The sequence below is a fragment of the Strongylocentrotus purpuratus genome, unplaced genomic scaffold (genome assembly GCF_000002235.5).
Source record: "Strongylocentrotus purpuratus isolate Spur 01 unplaced genomic scaffold, Spur_5.0 spur5_scaffold_17, whole genome shotgun sequence".
Classification (NCBI taxonomy): domain Eukaryota; kingdom Metazoa; phylum Echinodermata; class Echinoidea; order Camarodonta; family Strongylocentrotidae; genus Strongylocentrotus; species Strongylocentrotus purpuratus.
The window spans coordinates 24,606,277-24,627,064 of NW_022145602.1; the positions used below are offsets into that span (position 1 = coordinate 24,606,277).

General features: G+C 34.1%; 1 protein-coding gene across 1 annotated transcript; it reads left to right on the forward strand.

The window, feature by feature from the left end:
• Nucleotides 1-340: 340 nt before the first annotated feature.
• LOC100893255 lies at nt 341-20,382 on the forward strand. The gene is made up of 6 exons (XM_003731248.3): nt 341-363; nt 15,356-15,538; nt 16,042-16,239; nt 16,938-17,123; nt 17,412-17,562; nt 18,170-20,382. The coding sequence occupies exons 2-6, from the start codon at nt 15,382-15,384 to the stop codon at nt 18,360-18,362; spliced, it is 885 nt and encodes a 294-aa protein (XP_003731296.1). The 5' UTR covers nt 341-363; nt 15,356-15,381; the 3' UTR covers nt 18,363-20,382.
• The last annotated feature ends 406 nt before the right edge of the window (nt 20,383-20,788 follow it).

Genomic DNA, 20,788 nt, shown 5'->3' on the forward strand with positions numbered 1-20,788 from the left:
AGATACTGCTACTCACATCGACTTAAAAGGGTTTGTGCTTGTAAACTAACTATGGTGTGCCAGAGTTTTGAGTATTCGTCTCATCCTCGGATCTGAATTATATGAAGGCGAGGTACAGGTCAAACTAGCGGATGGCAGTTGGGCTCGAATGTATGATTTCAATAATTGGTTTAAAAAATAGTATTTATCAACATACTTTCAACTCTGGTTAGATCAAATATTGGTGTGAAAGTTTTGACCGTGTCAGCGCGACTAGTATGACACAAGTGAAAAGCTGTATTTACAGATCGTTACGCAACAAAAGCTGCTCGTTTGCTTCAGTGTCAGAGAGATACCAATCATTTATCGGATGCCACAAACCAGGTGAGGCGTTTGACTCTTCATGTTGATAGAACTTACGAAACATGACGTGAACCAAATAACTATACATGTACCAACAAAACTCCATTTTAGCGTTGGGTAATGGCAACATAGACTCAAAACTATAAATTATATACCTTCGTACGGTTTCTGCCAGAAACCTGTTTGGCTGTTTACGTTTTGTGACGATGATGTTTCCCAAAGTCATGAAAGTATAGTGGGGATCTTTATTTCGGCGCACTCATATTTTATTTCAAATTGACAATGATATATTTTTTTTTATTCCTGTAGTGATCCATGTTTGCACCATCATTTTTTATCAAGTGTGTCTAAAGTTTGGTCAGATTTAAGCAAAAACAATATCACGCCAATATGAAAAGGCATCTAAGTTATTTTGACAATGCGGTACGGGACTTTTTCGGGTAAGAGGGAGGGGGCTCTTTGAGTCAGATTTATATTTTTAAAAGGTAAGAACTTTCAGAATATGGTTCTTATTTTCCGTTTCAGCTGTTTGTGTACGACTCCACTTGTTCTCTAAAATTATTTCTGACCAGCTAAATCCGAAAGATGTAGGTCAGTCCATTGTCTCTTTTACTTGCGCAATACGCAAAATGTTTGTGATTGAATGTCGCTTACGCGAAGGTTGGCCAAGAAAATACCCCTTATGCTCAATTTATAACAATCTGCTTCTGTGCAATCCATGTATTCCGCTTTTAAAGAAGTGTAAAACGGGGACCTCGGAAAAGGCGCATAGTCTCGTCATTCTACAGCCCCTTCAAGGCTTACGCCTAAGTTAACTCTAGTGTAGTTTGCAGTTCACGTTATTAAAATTCATGAAGCCTTAAAGATACTATGCAGCCAATATGGAATTCTGTAGAATTTTGCAGGAATTATGAATGTTTAATGTATTTCCTATTTGTGAAATTTAAACGTAAGCAGTCTCCTAATATTCAAATTATGCAAGGAAACCCGTTTACTTGCTAGATTTCACTGTCTGACACTATTGAGAGACTGATTGACTTTTTTTCTACTTTGGTAATAACATACATGAAATGAGTCGTAAAGAGTAGGCCTACATGAGCATTTGTCTACATCAATAACCCACTTCTTGTAATGGCCAAAATTAAACTGACGGAATCGTTGTGCAGCACAAAGCGTATGACCATTCGGTACAATGGTCTGACAATCAGACTATTACTTACTAACTTGGTAGCACTTACGTCGATTTGACAAATAATAGTCGTTATTTTTCCACTTAATTTTCAATCCCACTTTTTTTAGGGAAGTTCTAAATTAGTATTATCTTTTAAATGCCGTTGGAATTTAACCTTTTCATATTTGTTGGCCTTCAAATAGGACATAGTACATTTTAACAAAACCTAGCACCGTCTGTCTCTAACTGTGTCAGTTTAAGTACAGTGCAGTTTGCTATTTACATAGTCTCACATTGAATATTACTAATGTTACTGACAACGACTGACCATGGTTTGTGCCTCCAAACTAACTCCAATGTGACTGAATAAGGGGTATCTGTATTATCCTCAATTGATCGCCAACTATTAGTTATTGGGATGAGTGCAGCTTTGTTTGGTTGTCAGAAGTCGGCAATTAGCTTAATTCACTTGAGTGAAGTTTGCAGGAACAGTCTCTACTTTGTCACTTTATTACAATTCATGAAACCTTAAACAAAATCTATCTCTGTCTGTCGGTAGCTGTGTCAGCGAAACTACAGAGCAGTATGTAAGAGCATCATTCTCACAGTTCGGATACTGTTACTCACAGTTACTGGCCAGGGTTTGTCTTATTAAGTATTCGTCTCATCCTCTAATCTGATTTATATGAAGACGAGGTACAGGTCGAACTTGCGGATGGCAGTTGGGCTCTACTGTATGATTTGTTAATTGATCTATCCTATAGTAATGATCGACATATCTTCAACTTTGGTGATATCAAATATTGGTGGGATGTATATGACTATGGCAGCACGACTAGTATGACACAACGGACAAGCTGTATTTACAGATTGTTACGCAACAACAGCTGCTCGTCTTATTCAGTGTCAGAGAGATACCAAGCATGTATCGGATGCCACAAACCAGGTGAGGCGTTTGACTCTTCAATGTGATAGGTCTTAGGAAACATGACGTGAAACAAATAACTATACAAACGTTAGGTTAAAGGTAGACTCATTCTTGTCGACGTTAGAACATGTTTATAAACAACAAAATGTGTTTCTTTTGCGAACCAAAGGTCTGTTTTTAATAAATCTTGCTATCAATATTGGGTTGCAGTAATTGGTATAAACTCCTGAAATATTGGCATTTTATTTTCTTAGAACAAAAATTCGTTATATAAATAAACCACTTGTTATCAGTAAAATAAAACGTATGAAACGTATGAAACATAATCTTTGCATGATTGTGAAGTACATGTCTACCTGTCCACTCTTCGGGGGTATCCTCGATACAGTTTAGGATAAAGCGTACGTCGATCCATTTTAAAAGGTAATTTTTTGTTGTTTTTGTTGTTTTTCTGTTTTATTTGGCGTCTGTTTTCGGATTTGTTCTCGGGCCGCATGACCCTTGTTATCAGTTGTCTCAAGAGATTCAATGGTTTTTGCCGGGTTTTTTTGACACAGTTTCAATCAAGAAACATTATTTCATTTTTGTTAAACCAATGTTGATCGTAGCCATTTATGTGTTGATGTCATCACAGAGAAGAGATAGGAATGGAACTTATGCTTGAAATTTACTTGCAATACCAGTTACGATTTAATGAAAGTAAGGATTGGTAAAACCAAAAGCGAATATTTGCTTGAAGGTTCCGCCATCTTTCGCGCCATTCGATCATTGAAGCCGTCTATTTCGGAAGAAGGTCTGCTGATTTACAAAGCTTTTGCATATTTCTCAAGATTCCATTCCCAACAAACTTTGACTAATTGCATTTTAAATGGCTTTCCCTATATCTTATTTTGTGTCACTTTTAAGTTTTATTAGTATGTGTTGCTGAAATGTCTGCTGTTGTCGCAATCTTATGCACCTTTAAGAGGGTTTGAAATAGTTTTCCTGTCTATTTGTTTAATTAAGGCTTCCTTTACAAAATAACATGATTATTATTCATTTATGTTGTTATCGTCTCATACCCACCTATTGGACTTACATCCCCCTCACCCCCCCCCCCCCCAAAAAAAAAATGAAATAAAACAATAAAATACATAAGTTAAAAAACAAGGAAATACATAAGAAATTATAAAAAACAAGAGATAACATAAAAAATAAGCTAGCTCTTTCGATTTTGTGTGTCTCTTTTTTTAAATTTTTATTTCAATTGGTCTAATAAGGATATGTAGTGAAAAAGAATGCTCAAATATGAATAATATATGATTCATGGGCAAACATGTGATTTTATGACTTTATTTGCATGAATTACCATAAATATGCAAATTAGTGATTTTCAAAAAAAATTGAAATTATCATATTATTATATACACTTCACTTGACAAGCGTGCATATTTTCGCGGAGATCGGCCGCTTCACGGCCGAGATCTTAAGGGGGGATAATGCCCCCCCCCCCCCCCCCCCGGCCGTACTAAGACCTTAACTAGCCTGGCCTTTTTAGGGGTAATGTTTTATCGGATACATTGTCTGTTAAGCTTAATGTTATTAAAATCACCCGAAATGTATGCTTCTTTACTAATACTAGTTGTTTGTGTGCCTGAAGTCTCAATCATATGTTAATATAATTTGGGTGAATTAAGGGGTCGATGAAAGGTTCATATAACAATCGAGATTGTACTTTGACATTTCATCTTAATATTTGCACATTCTCTTAGAGTGATTAAGCTCATCTGATGTGAAAACAGTTATTCCTTCCTCGACCCAAATATCTTTTTTCATAATTTTTCTATTGCGAAAACCATAGAAATCAATTTCAAAATCAGAATTATTTGTTTTCTAGATTGGTTTTGGTAACAGAAACAAATTTCAAATTGATCAAAAGGCAGGATTGCGGTCAAAATTCCAATTTAAGGTGAAGCTGGCGAAATCATCCAATATGTTTTTTTTTACTTGTACGTGTTATATGGACGGAGGCTGGAAATCTTTTTAATATAAAACAACAATCAGTACTTTTGTTTAACGAACAACATGTTATTGCGTTATTATTATATTTGCGTTGTTTCTTCGTCACTCCGTTCAATTTCATTTAATTTGTTCATTTATTTCCATCTTCATATAAAAACAATAGATCATTACAATGTTATACATTATACAAACAATTATATGCATAAAGACACGAAATTAACCAGTCGAAAATGAGAAGAGGGTAACTAAAAAAAGGCCAAAGGGCCAAAACTTCCATAACAGTGTAAATTATCATTTGGTTTTTCAACGTATTCTGTTACTGAAAGACATGTAAACAAATTAAAAACAAAGAATAAATTTTAAAAAAAAACTATGAAAAAAAAGGTATAGGAACAGCACAATCTAAGATATGGTTATGTTTCATGTCAGCATTTGGACAAATAATACATTTTCAGATATTTTGTGAATACTCTTTGGTTATTGCAAAGGGGAATATATTTTGGTAATGAATTCCAAATCAACGGGAGATAACACCGAGGAGATTTTTCTTCATACATAAAGATAATTTTTTAAACGATGAAAATTGGTTTGATTTCTTGTGTTATAATTTTGAATACTATGATTCGTAGGGAACATGTTCGAAATAGTATTTGGAAGAAGATTATGAAAATAAAGGAACCCTAGCACTGCTGTATGATACTGGTATAAATCGAATATATTCAAGGTTTTGAGCTTTATCTTTATCTGGAACTATTCCAGTACCTAAGGATTGATTAAAAATATGTGTCACTGATTTGAAATGTGCATTGATAATTCTTTTTCAAATGACAGAGCTAATAGAATTAAATCCACATGAGTTGGTGTTTTTCATTTTTTTTTTTTTTACAATTTTCAATAATTTCACTTTCATTTATAGATGTTAGATATAAAGAGACAGCACTAGGATTTGTCAGCTAATCTTTAAAATCTGAGGATACAAAACTATCATATTCGAGCAATGAAGTAATTGCTTTGGTACATGAGTTAATGAAATGATTATTCAATTCATTTGCAATTTGTTGTGGATCATTTACACATTTATCATCAGGTATAAAATACTTGGCAAGAGAACTAGTCATTAATTCAAAAGGTAACAAGGTTATACCAAACAATAATCAACACAATCATTGCTTCTGTTTCTACATTCTTGATAACTAAAAGAGCTTGTACATAGGCGGATTATATAAGTGGAGGGTGGATTTTATTTTAAAGACCAAATTTCCCATTGAGTTTTTACACGTGTTATGTCCCGATCAGAACGACAGCTTTATAGCTAATTCATCTTCATGACAAATTCAGTGTCCAGTTATTTTGTTCCCCATATTTTTGTTAAATTGAGACTTGCACTGGTTCAATGTTGCCAATATTACAGTGACTTCATGACTCCATGAATGAATGATATCATAGCATCCTCCTTTCAGTTTAATTTCTCTTTACTCATAATGTTTGCAATGAACCATAAATTAAACTGAAACTTGTTGCGCTGACTAACAAGCGCAAAAAGGAGTAGTTGTACAACTCTGTTGGCCTTTGGATATGGTCCATTAAAACAACATATAGTCACATATCACATTTCTCCCCCCCCCCTTTTTTCATTTGATTCAACTAATTCTAGAATCATTTCAAGACACTGCATCATTTCACTGCTATATGTAAATCTGCAGTGAAACTTTGCAACCCTTGACGGCACGAAAGTCTCGTAGTTCCAACCGGTGCCTCTTATATCAGTACATGTTGATACTGACAGTGCATTTGTATTCTCATTCGGATGCATTGTACCCCTGCACGCGCGGGCAAAAACAAAACACACTTTAATAAACATTTATATTTGTATAAAAAAAAATAAAGAACTATCTGTTATCATGAGTTGAAATTGAGGTAAACTAAAATCTTCATCATTATCATTATGATTACGATTGGGCGACGTTCTACACCTATTTCCCGAACATTTGTCGTCAGCTTGGTCTCGGGGATATTAACTATTGGGATTGGTTTAAACTTCGAAGCTCGACCAGTATGACTTACGTGTACAGCTGCAATTACGGTGTTGCACACCACCTAAGTTGTACGTTTTCTACAGAGTCAGTAACATATCAAGCATTCGTTGGATGCCACAAACAAGGTTAGGGGAAACATAATTACCCAGAGTTAAAAGACATCTATGTTTCGTTCTATAATCTAAACATGTAAAATGTATATTATCTGTCAACATTTCATATATTCAGGTATTCATGACAACGATTAATATCCCATCACGATCTTAATTACAGACAATTGCGAGGTATACTTTATTGGTTTTCCCTATAAAATGTTTCTGGTGTAATACCTAGCTTATCGCAAGCAGCACCAATACAAACATGTAAAGTGCTTTAAACAAAATTGATATTAATTTTTAACGTTTGAACTATGGCTGTCATATGTTACAATGTAATAAGTATTTATAAACAAATGTCAATGCTGCTTTATAACAATTAAATTCACAAGGGCAAACGGACTACTGAGATGTGTATAAAACTTGCTTGATAGTTATGTTTTACCAAAACAAGGAAATTACAGAGCGATTCGAGTCTCAAGGAAAAGAAAAACAGACTGACACTTTTAAATTAGACTTAGAAAATATAAACACAAATGGTTTGGTGTAACATTTAATTATTTAACATTTATTTTACCTCTAAACGAATTCTTCTCGTATTAAACTTTAAGGCTCTTAAAAAAAAATATAGGTAGCTTTAACAGGTCAAGATTTGTTTTATATACGACATCATGTGAGGAGGGAATGTGCAGTTCTTGTCGAATTACAGTAAGTTATTTAGTTCTCAATTAATCGTTAAAATTGTTCAAAACTTTTGATTTCGTACGCACTTATTTCGTCATTGCATTGTTCGCGAAAGTAAAGTTATCGAGTTGCAACACCATAAATGTCGATACACTGCTCAATAGTGAGTATTGAATTTCATGCCTGCAGTTTGACCAATTAACAGCCTTGAACCTTTATATTTGAGGTATGTAATGATTTACAACTCATGTAATATGAGAACACCGCGTCTACTATTCATTATTATACACACTTTAATTGTTTTAATTGGGAGGGTCTAAAATATAAGAAAGTTATTAAAATGCATCGTTTGCTAGGTGTCGGAGGGCACATTGAAAATGAAATAATGTGTCATTTGGGCTTCCAGCAACCTTAACATTTATCAGGCAAGCTTTCATCAATGTTTAATGACTTTCTCAAGCTAAATTATTCTTTAAACAGTTTCTCGTTTTCTGCTTCCTCGAGATCACTGGAACAATGCTAAGAGACAGTGGCTAGCCATAGTCTCTAAAGGATTAAACATTTTGACCCAGATGGATTATGTCACTTTTCATGTTTCAAAGTGATTATTATCCCATCCAAAGTCGTTTCCAATATGGACGTGTTCTGCTACCGATGGTTGAGATGGATTGCTTAATCTAAGGGATTTTTCTTTCTTCAATCAACCCTTCTGTGTTGTCCATGTCTCTCCAACAAAGTTATTGCCAACATCAGTGCATGTTATCTTGCAGAAAATACCTGTTCTATCTTATGTAGGTAATATATCCTTTGCATAAAATAGCCTCGGGGTGTTTGGTCTCTAAAAGGTAACGCCGATTACCTTGCTATTAGGAAAGCACGTTTAAATCGTGAAGCTTACTGTATTAAAAAAAGGGAAGCTACACGACGCTTGTATTCTTCTTTTTTTCCCGTAAAATTGATTATGAAAAGGTTTTCTGCAAATATACTGTTTATAAATTGGAAATATCATGATGTAACACCATATCGAATGTGGCACTTTCACAATTTACAAACCCAAACATGCACATTTGGTACAGTGTCAGTGAAACACCAAGCAACCATCAGTTGCCACAAACCAGGTGAGACGTTTAACCGAAGCTAGCTGCCTCTAGTGAATAGTTGACAAAGTCTCATACATGCATGTATGCATATTAAATTGCTACCACTTAATCGGTATGTTCATCATCAACACTCGGCATTTGAATGAAATTAATGTTTCGTTCCATGTCATAATTTGTTTTCATTCTATGGCTTTGACACATTCAAATTATCGTAAAAATAAAATGCATATACATATACAAAATATTTTAAGGATATTAAACTATTTGCGATAGAAGATTGTATTATATTGGTGTTCACATTGGATGTCATGAAGCTGATCGAGACTGAACAAAAAATCATTCCGTCGATTGGCGCCTAAACTAAATGTCGTCGTTCAAAAATGCATTAGTGGCAAACGGGTGATCGTGCAGAGAGGCGAAAAAAGTCACCGAAGTGTTGACCCTAAGAAATTCACACTCGTTAATATATGCAATGCAATATGTAGCAAAAAAGTCTTTAAATTAAAAAAAAATAAGTGCCAGTCACTAACACAAAACAAAATACCGAGCTTTACAGCTTTACGTTCCTACCTTGACCTAAGCCTTCCGCACCATCTGGGAGATGTGTGATGGCTTCTGCTTCATGACCTCAAGCCAGATCTTCCTATCTTGTGACGTTCTGGTCGCTTCTGTGAGGGATCCCAGACATCTATTAGCACAATCAGCCTTTAAACAATCAAGCCATTTCTTGGCTGGTCTGCCTCGGGGTCTATCATGAATATTTGAAGTTAGGAGTATATTTGGGTATCGTGATGGTCTCATCCTGTTGACGTGGCCAAAGAATCGCAGTCGTTTTGGGGGCTATCTTGTCCAGAATGGTTCATTGTAAAACAAATATTGGAAGGAATATTGAGATAATTTGATTTTGGACGGAAAAGTGTGGATATAAATGAAAATTCTACTGTTTGTATTTTGGCAAATTGAAGACTGAATGGCCTGGGAATTTGTTTGTTGTTGTAAGTAGAATACTATTTTTTATGTTTTACGTAGCCTTGACATTGCAATTATTTGCAGTATAATGCCGGATTTAGTGTATTAGTTGATTTAAATAATGCCCTTGTCCGCCTACCCTTTTCCACACAATGTCTTATATTTAAAAAATATAGTGGGAAAAGTGTGTTTATTATACTGTTTTTAGAATTTGATGAAATATCCATGAAGCCCGTTTACATTTTCATTTTCGCACTCTGATTATGCTCTTAGTTATTCAATAAGTAATTTACCATTAACCTACCATGACGATTCGATCCGCTTTTTGTCGTGCTTTCATCAGAAGCTTGAAGTTGTAATCATTAAGAGCGTCTATAATACATAAATCGCTTCCCTTCAATTTCGACTTCATCTTCATCAGTATGTTCTTCCAGCGATAATAAATATGATATATCTAAAAAAAAAGGGAGGCATGATTTCACGTTGTGATTGCCATAACGTTCCATTTGTACGCCATATCTCATTTGCATTTGTCCTAAAGTGATAGGCAATACACACATGTCATTTAAATATACCAGCGCGGTCAGTGTGACGAAGATGTACAGTTGCGATTATGGCATTTAACACCAACGGCACGTTCGATTCATGGCCGGTCAAACAAATACCAAGCATTCGTCTGATGCCATAAACCAGGTGAGGCGTAGAATGAATATAAATGGTGTTGTAAAGAAGGCTCTTTCAAATATCATAATACTTATAAGAACTAATGAATTATTACATCCCTTACTGAAACGATTCATGGTCATGGATTGGGAAGAGCTGTTAATTTGACCTGTGCAAATTTGCGAAGAATAGGGGACCAATTCCCTTGTCGGGGGGGAAATCAATTGGTGCCACGAAAGACCTTTCAAAGTAAGTTTTTTTCTTCTTTGTGGTCTGTTTTCTGTCCCACTGCCAGTTGTCCTCTACCATTAATTCTGATCACATAAGTACGCTTAATAAACAAAGGTGTAGGTCAGTCCATTACCACTTTTACTCGGTTGGCCTTGAAAATATCACTTAGGCCCACTTTCATATCAAAAAGACCATTTGAAGAAATCGTCGATTTTGTTTTACTCTCAATTATAACTATTTGACGTCAAAGTTTGCTCATACCGTTTTCGGGGTGAGTTGTGTGCAAGAACAACTCGCCGGTGCCCTACATGCCTTGCAGAGTCACGTGACGAAAAACGGGCATCTCACCGAAAAATTGCTTTTGCAATGCAGTGTTTAAAAAAAAAATACTCCAGAGGTGGGGTTTTCGATTTAGATTTATTGCGATTGGCAGTAGTTGCTATGTAACTTTTTGTGAAACACCGGAATTTGAGACAAACAGAAGATTTTTGGTTGCGGTGTAAACGCAGCTCGAGTTTAGTAGACGATGACTAACTTTCAGACTGTGTTCAGCTCAAGTAATAAACAATGAACAGGTAAGAAACTAATAAGGTATGGCTTGACTGTCTTGAAGGAGGTCAATCTTATACACCAATTCAACTCTGATTGAGATTAACAACAAAGCGTTAATTTGTATGTAGATTCTAAAACTAGGTGAGACCTAGATCTAGTCCTTGCACACGAGATCTAGATGTACATCCAGATGCATAGTCTGTAGGTGTAGATATGATCGAGGTTTATCTTATACATAGGCTAGTTATATTAGGCCTAGGTTTGAAGTGTTAGCCTTACCAAGGAGTCTTCTACCTTCTTAATTGTTTAGACTTACTTTCAAGTCCTAAAGATTAATAGTTTTAGTACGAGGGAGTTTTAAAACGTAGACGAACCGTGGAGTTAAATCCTAAGTCTCGTAATTTATATCCCATATATATACATATATATATATATATCATATTTAAAATTCAGGTTAAATTTTATATTTGTTCAGTCCGAAAATAGTTTTTGGCTGCGCTTGAATGCATGACATCATATACGGACAGTACGATTGGCGATAAGTTGTAAGCCCTCACAGATTTATAGCTAGACGACAAACTTGTTTGAAGTCTAAGTTTTATACTCACCTTGAGTAATCCTCAATACTCAAATTAAGGTTAAGTCTCAATAAATATTTTAAATTCAGTTCTAGAAAGAGAGTAGCATTAGGGCTAGAGATACAAGAGGCACTCTTCATTTCTGCTGGACACTCATCAGATTATATGAAAGGATATATCTACCGTATAATCGTATTGTTAATTTATCTCATGTCAAGATGTCACACCGAAAGATATTAGGTTAAATTTGTTTAGGGCTTTTTTCTAATTTATGGGGATTTGATCTTTGAGGGTGATGTTGGATAGCTTATTTACACCTGGTTTTTCCATTCGGGAAAAGGCGAGTGCATTAGACCCAAGTACACTTTATAATACACATTTGCCGAAAAGGCATGTGGCATAGTTTACATCTAGTATTACATGATAAATGATAATAGTAGAATACACGATTTGCATAAAGGAAATATGATACATATAACTCCAACCCCGACTTTTCACTGGCTTTCAATTGCACAACAAATTAAATCTAAGATCCTGCTCCTAACATTCAAAGCTTTTTAACATGTTCTAGCTCCGGCAAGCTTCACTGCTTTATTTTCTCCCGCTTTGTTCACTTCTTCCCTTAGACTAACATCCACGTCCCATGCACGCCTTGATCAGACGCCAGGACCCCGCCCATGCACTCGATATGGAGACCACGCCTTCTCTTAGAATCGCACCCAAACTCTGGAATAACCCACCTACTGACGTCTGTGATGCCTATTCCCTTAATTTATTTCACTGTACAGTGAATTAAATACTTTCTCGTCCGACTTTACCTCTCAGTGCAATGTGATATTAAAGCTCGATTATATTAATCTTATTAATGCATCCTTATTGTAAAGTAGTTTGTAGATCTTCTTTATTATGTCATTCTTTTTAAAGTATATTTTGTGTATCTTAGAACAAAATTTATTATTATAGCTATTATGAAGAATGGAATAAATACCATACCAAATTATCATTATTAGTAGTAGTTATTGTAGTAGTAGTAGTAGTAGTAGTAGTAGTAGTAGTAGTAGAAGTATGTAAAGGGCAATGCAACTCATTATGTACCGCGCTATATAATTATTGCGAAGTAATGCTCTTGTAATAAATTATACTTCCATTGAACTCGAACAGTTCGGATCATCATTTTACATTTGAAAAAATAGGACAATTAGTTAATTATTTCTGTTTGCAATCCTACATTAGCTATTTTTCCACGCTGTCCGCCAGGTTTTCGAATTCAGATAAAAAACATCTGTGATATCAAAGTGTGAAATGCAGGGTACTGCATCGACGAAAATATTATTTGTGTGTATATAATTAAATTAAAAAAAAAACACCAAACATTATGCAATGCAACTAGAGGATCTGAAATGAATATGGGTCTCCAAGACAATTTCGAGGAGCGTACCGCAGTATCAAGAATTTATGAATCGATAGCTTTAACCATTACCGAAAATTGGATGAATGACACAAATGTTGTAGATATTTGTCTTTTACAATCCGCGTAATTCTTATTAAAAAGGGACAACTTTGGCTGAATTGTTCCAGGTAAATTATAAGATACTCACTTGTAAGAAGAAAAAAATGTATTTCAGTCACATATTTGAACAGTCAAAGAGCTAAAAAAAAAAAAAAAAAAAAATCTTCTGTCCTTTTTCAATGCACAACTACTTTTAATGTTATTTTCACTCAAAGTGTTTCGTTGTGATATAAAGTCTTAAAAAGCCATCGACTGGGCAACATAGTCACTATTGCCTATTAATGTGGTGCTTAAGAACACACATTTAGGGCTTAATACATTGATTTTTTGTTTTTTTAGTTATAATTATCCACCGGTTATTTGAGTATATGGAACGTATGGAATGTATAATTTGTAACGAAGTCGATACTAACCATGCCCAAGAAATGATGGTGATTTTTGATCGTGAGCTTCGCGTAATCATTGTTCATTATACGCTTGTACAAAATACTATTGGACCATCTTCGGCGTGTTGTCTGGTTTTCGCGTGTTTGTTCTAGGAGAGTCTTCGGACGCGTGGGTTCGGCTGCCTATGCCAGATATTTGTGTTTCTTTTGTCGGGGCTTGTTCGGTGCGCAATATTTTATGTTGCTCGTTAATATGTCGGACAGACCTTGAGCGTGTTCGACCTGGCAACGGCAGACTCATGTACGCTGAATGGGCCTTGGCGGGGGTGAGCCGGGAATCTGGTGCGGGCGGGTGGGTTCGCACGTCTCTGGTCTCTCTGGGAGCGGACATGTGAAGAATTTGATGCACGTTGTTGATGGTCCATTATTTAATTTATACTGGGAATCTCGCTCAACAAGTCTAGATTTTCTGAGATTCCCTTCCCCCCCTCTCAGTTAAATCAAGCAATATAAACTATTTTGTCTAATTCTCAAACTTAAATGTATTCGGTAAACTTATTTGATTACGAACATACTTGTCAGTATTTCGTTACTTTTATAATTCATTTGTTCTATTATATTTTGTATTACTGTATAGTTTATATATGTCATTTAATTTGTGGATATTTGAGTGGAAAATAATATAAAATCAAATCAAATCAAAATATTGTAATAATTACATTATTATTATTAAAATGTAAGAAAAAGTCCGATGTAACGATGAGACATAATAAAGTTTTCCATTTTAAACTCATGATTGTGTTAAAGTCTGATGATATCTCTGTACGTTTCTATAAAAGGCCATGATTAAATTGGTAAATGTATTTTGATAATATGTGACGTCATTTCTTTTTTCTAAGGGAATGTGTTGATACCCAATACCAAAATACAACTATGCCTACCATGTTCTAAAGAACGTCTGTAAATCATCCCCACGATTGACCAATATCTCGAGCCCATTTTTCCAGATTCCTTTGAATCAAAGGAGCAAGTCGATAAGGGTAGAACGTTGGCTCGACTTGTGGTATATGTTAACTAATATCGGTTTAAAATTAAACTCAGATACATTCTGTGTCAAATCACACCCCGAAAAATATTAGTGAAAATTAACGAATTAACAGGAACGTTTTGTTTCAGAAATGAATTAAAAACTTGCAACGTTTTTGATCAAGAAAAACGAAATTAAATGTAAAGATACACACGATTCAAAATATTATATTGCAATTGACTAAGCTAACATTTCCATTTTGTATCTACAGATTTATTTTTATTCTGCCTTTCTTGCCGAATTTCTTTCTTATCTTCTTCCTACTCTAGAATTGAAGCATATGGTTGTCTTATTTTTATTTTTTTGAAGACTTGGTTTAAACAAAACGTTGATATTGCTCAGCATATTGTTATTGTCAAGTTTTCAGGAATCGTGAACAGAATAACACAAATAAAGGAGTTGATTACTTTGTTGACACGATCTTAACATGCAATATCAATTGAGAGGTTTCGATATTGGAGTATTGATCTTTTAATTTAAACTATATTTACCTTAGTTCTGATTTTTTCGAAATAAATTTCAATCTCTTGATGCGCTTTTCAAGTTTTAATTCCATGCTGATATGGATCTTCTAAAATATGAATGCAAAAACATTTTGTCAGGATATGAAAGTTCAATTATGCAATGTTTTTTATTTGTGTCATAGTGAATTTTCTTTTTGAGCAGTTCTGTCTGTTTAGCTACTCTTTACATGTCATGTTTCCCCGCTACACACTCATACTAACATGTTTGCACTCCCACAGCCTATTTCTGTTACAGCCATTCCAAGCTTTGAATGAATTATTGCTTGTCTTCTCACTCTTCGTTTTATTAATTTGTTCATAATAATTATAATAATCATCTTCATAACCACGATGTATCTTTTTAATAATAATGAACATAACCTTCTTGACTTCAATTTACTTCTTAGCAATGAACCCCTGATCTACTTATCTAAAGTAATGGCAGGGTGACCAGTTTTTAAAGAAAATGGCGTAAATTGTCAAAATCACTTTATTCTATCAATTTGTTTGTTCTTTCAGATTCAATAAAATGTGGTGCTCCCTATATGCCTCATCATGCCATGGTGGAAGATCTCCAATTGAATTACGACTTTGGCGACCTTGTGAATGTGACGTGTAATACCAGTGATGCTTTCTTCCCCCTTCAATGTCATAACAAAGGATTGTGGAGCGGACCGGTTGCGTCTTGTCCCGAACCAACGAGTAAGGTTTCCTCTTAGTTCCTGTAAAAATATGATACAAGCTGAATCTGTTTTCAAAGGAAATATTTCAGAAATGAATCATAAATCATTTAGTACCACTTTTAGAACATCAAAACCACAGCGTTTCATAACTTTTCGTCAAATCCCTTTTATTGATGAATATAAATCAGACCTGCAATATTGTTTCATATGATCATATCCGTAAGTAATGGGGAATTTAATCATTATCATTTTAATATTTTTCAATACGTTAATGTTTTGCTGTCATACACTCTAAAAGGCTCAAATTCCCCTTTCAATGTACAATCGATATTGTCAATATTTTGAGTAATACAAAATCGCTCTAGAATAGTCTTAAAATTATTCGTGAGAGAGAGTCAAATCTCCTTTTTTATACCCTGTTTTAAAATTATTATTATCATTGGTTTTTATAAAAACTAATACAATATGCATATTCTAAAAATTCCTAAAATATTCATCACCTCTTTTCATTTGTCCTCGCAGGTGCTCCTGCTCCATCAGTTGACTCCTGCACTGCCCCAGCAGTGCCAATTGATTCAACCATTCAGAATCTTCGTCTCTCATACAAAGACGGTGACAGGATGAACGTGACATGTAACGAGGGCCCTGAGTGGTTCGGCGTGACATGTGAGGATGGAATATGGACAGGCCAAAACATAGTGTGCCCCGTCCCTGCCATAGGTATGCCAGACATACATTGAAATGACCATAACGGAATAAAAGCTACCGGTCGTATATAGATTTGTTACGATAAAGATGTAAATGTTTCGTGATATAAGGCTTCATTAATTTGACTTTTAATCGAAGAGTTGAGGGATCGAATCCCATCCCGCTAATGATGTCATTTGAACACATCTATGCACATTTGTCTATCATTGAACATGTATAAATAAGTGCGTGACATTTACTCGGGCAATACAAATTAAAAGAAGAAGACTCAATTATTATTTATTTTTAACAACATTGATTAAAAATAAATCGGTATTCAAATGCTTACACTAAAATGACACGAGAATGCAAGGCAATGTGATAATTTTCTTTAACATTTCATGTAAAGAATTAAAGCGCCCTTCAAAAAGGCTCATTCTGTCGTTTCTTTGGGGGGAGGGAGGTGTAGGGTAGTTTGTAAAACCCATGACTAGGGTCTCTTCGTTTTCGATCGAAACGTAGTTTAATTCTTAATAACCAAAGATGTGCGCTTTATTGGCAACTCATAGCGCTTGCAAGATGCTTCCCTGAATATTTACTGTGCTGTAATGAATGTAAAGCCTCCGAAAAAGTTGTTGATTTTGAATATTCTCCACCTTTCTTTGTTTTTACAAGTAAACTATAATCGCGATAAATCAGTTTGTTCTCATTTAAAAATACTTCATTTGCAGAATGCAATCAACCAATCATCTCTGTCGACGCATACATTGGAAATGTTAAGCCTCGCTACAAGAATGGTGACGAAGTGAACATCACATGTAACGACGATTCTGTTTCTTTAATTTGGGAATGTCAACGAGATGGCTTGTGGCGTGGGCCTCCCTTTGAATGCTCTCGTACTAATCCATCACCTGAAGGTAATTATTCACTTAAACATATCCGATAAAACGGGATATTCTGGTACCAGACTTGGCTGCATGTTCGTTAAAACAAAAATAGCGATATCTGAAATAAAGATACAAAAAACAAATGTAAATTGAAATATGGGTACAAATATGAATGCAAATACGAAAAAACAAAATATAATTACCAGTTCGAATATGAATACGAGTACAAATGCAAATGCTAAATGTGAATACAAAGATGTATATTAATACAAAAATGAATGCGGTCTTTGCTGATAACCAAATTACTTGTTTTTCCAGGGCAACAACCTTCATCCCCGGGGCGCTTTACCAGACCGAATATTGACCATGATGGAAGGGATTACTTTATCACCGGTCTTCTGGTCACAGCTGTCATCTTATTCATCCTTGTTCTGATGTGTATGGCTGTGTTTGTTATCTTCATGAGAAAGTAAGTAAATATTTTCGTTATTGTTTTTTATTTATGCAAAATGTCTCTTTTATTGTATTAAGGCCGTAATTAAAAGCAGTTCTCAGTTGATGACAGGAATTTAACCGCGTCTAACATTAACCCTGTTCCTTTACCTAGGATTTCTTTAAACTACCACTATTTGTACCAAGCATTTCCTCACAATCAGGCTATGGATGGTTTAATGATATCATTATATCTTAGGTAACATCTTGAAGATAAACAAAATTATTTAACCACTAATGTACTCCGCTGTAAGAAAAGTCTTCACTATCTTTGTTCGGTCAGATAATTTAAGAAATAATGTTGAAATAATCAGGCAGCTTCTTTCTGTAATACGGTAAAGATAGATTTTTAAAAGTAGATAAAAGTGTTAAATTTGATAGACTTTTCAATAAATGCTTATAAACTTCGTAATGAATTAACAGAGCCTAAGATTTGGTTAGAACAAAATGGTCATGCTATGCAACACTTGCATGAATAAATCGGACGTTCAAAGTTCTAAATAAAACGATCGAATGAAAATAAAAATAGAAACTTTAATCTGATTCCAATACAATATTGTTCTAATTTCATTTTATAATCACAGTCGTGGATACGATTTGGTAACATCATCGAAAGACGCTCTTCAAGATGAGAATGGATCCAGAGGACCTCTTCCAGACGTTCCTGAAGGATATGCTAACTACGTTGCTGGTGAACAGTCACTCTATGTCGAACCATATCTCAAACAAAATGGAGATCACATTCCAGCCTATGAAGTCTACGAAAAACCAGTTTGATTACTTTATCCTCGACAATGTAAACAGCTAATCACTATCAGTGTTAGATTCAGCTTGCTTTTCCCTTTTTTGTACCAATCATGTTAATATTTGTTTTTGTTTAGTTGTAAACAATGTTCAGTTGAACATGGAACATGCGCCTTCGCCTTATAATCTTTGTATTGAATTTCAGTTGTTACAATGTTAATGTTCTTTTATCGTCAAATGTATGAAGTTCTTACACGCAGTTATTCCCTTCTACTTACTAAATTATACATATATTCAATATATGGAAATAGCAAACAATTCCTCTCCTACCCGATAATGCATTAATTCGTCGCTGTTTTCACAAAGTGACGGTAGTGAAAAAAAATTGCATTCACTTTGCGTTAAGATTTTCCTCACTACCGTCACTTCGTGAAAACAAGGACGAATTATTGTCTTAAATTCACCACTGATTTGTGTTACAATAAAATGTATGTTTATTAGCGTTCTTGTTTATTTTATTTCTACATATTTCAAGTAAGAATAGGAAAAACACAATTTTTTCTCGCGTACCAAATGATAAATATTGAGATTAATTTAAGACGAGGTTAAACCTTTATCGCTTTACATACAATAGATATCAAATTTGTACAGTATGATTCTACATGTATTTGTTCACAATGTGAATACTTTTCTGTCTTCAACTTACATGTCCAGGTTATTATCAAAGTGTACGATATTCAGCTCATTGATTAATTTAATACACATGTAATTCATTAATACCCAAAGAGATATCTGCAATGAAAATAAACAAAACAAAACAAAACTTAGGTCTAATACTTTCATTACTTTAAATCATTTTTTTTGTCGAATTCAATTTCGATTTCAATTTTCATTTAAGTCCGTTCATCTAGCTATAAATTGTTTAACTTTCACTAAGAAAAAAATGAATGTTTTTTTACCGCCATTGTAAATTTGATGCGTTCTTTGTTTTTCGTAAAACAAGAATTGTAGGCCTGGTTGAAATAACGCTTTTGTTAATTTGTGTGAAATAAAAGCTTTAATATGTCATATTCTCAAGAAAAATAAATACATACAAATAGATTGTTCACATGCTTGTTTTTTTAAGCGTCATTAGCGTATTGTTAACATCATGGAATTGTACCCCTATCAGTTATAACCTAATATTAAGAAGAATAAGTGTTGTCCCTGTATTTTTTATGTTGATTTTTATGTAAATAAATGTCAATCAAGCTTGACAAAAGATGTGCTATTATAAGGAGGTGACAAATTAAATATGACTGTATACATATCCGGAATCGATTGGAAACAATTTTGTGGACAAAACTACCTTGCATTTTTTTCTTCTGACTCGTTAAATATGAAAGCATACATACATCATATAACAATGACGATGAAGGTGGTGATAAGGATAATAATAATGATGATGATAATGAAACTAAATAATGTTAATGATGATGGTAATCATAATAAAAATAATGATAATAATTATGATAATGATACTAATACTTTTAATGACGATGGTAATTTTAATAGCAATAGTGATAATACAAATAATTAAAAAGCGTAGATCACAATGCCCTCATTTGTATAACGTTGTATATAATCAAACGCAGTTCGTTCATAAATGGTTTATTTAATATACAGGGAAAACAGGAATTCTAAAAATCATGAAAAGAATGGTGATATTAATTATAACAATAATGATAAATTATAATAATACACACTGTTACTAATTTAAATGAGCATTATAAAAACAATTATAATAATAGTAATACAAGTTATAATAATAATACAAGTAATAATATTAATAATACAAATAATGATAATACGAATAGGAAGAATTGAAGAGGATTAAGAACATTTAATAAGAAAGTGGTGTATCTAAAGATTTTCGGCTTTTTATTCGTAACACCTATATATTATAATCTATACTCAGACTTGCACTTCATATGCTACAACGGAAATGCTGTAATATAATATTGTGTTATGAATCTACAGAGTACGGTATGAAAATAAATTACTTACATTAGCATAACATTTTTGTATATGAGTTTTATTTCCTGTTAGCGATTCCGTATGCAACTACCCTAAATACGTTGAGATAATAATTGTATGCGCACTCCAATAGTTTCATCCTTCTTTGCCTTCTGTGAGGTTGAATTTAGGATACCCTATAATAAATTTGAATGAAATATATACCTAAGATATCAGAGAAACATACACTAGTGTAAGAGGAGACAGAGACAGAGAATTGAACAGTGCGTACCACATGACATTTGAAAATGTTGGATAAGAACTTCACTCTGCGACCTTGGAATTTTGTTCACGATAAACGATAACAAATATCCGATGTAAATTATATACTATGTAATACTCTTATTTCACCGAGGACTAAGCGCCAACATTTTATTAAAAACCCGTGGTCAACTTTAATAGGA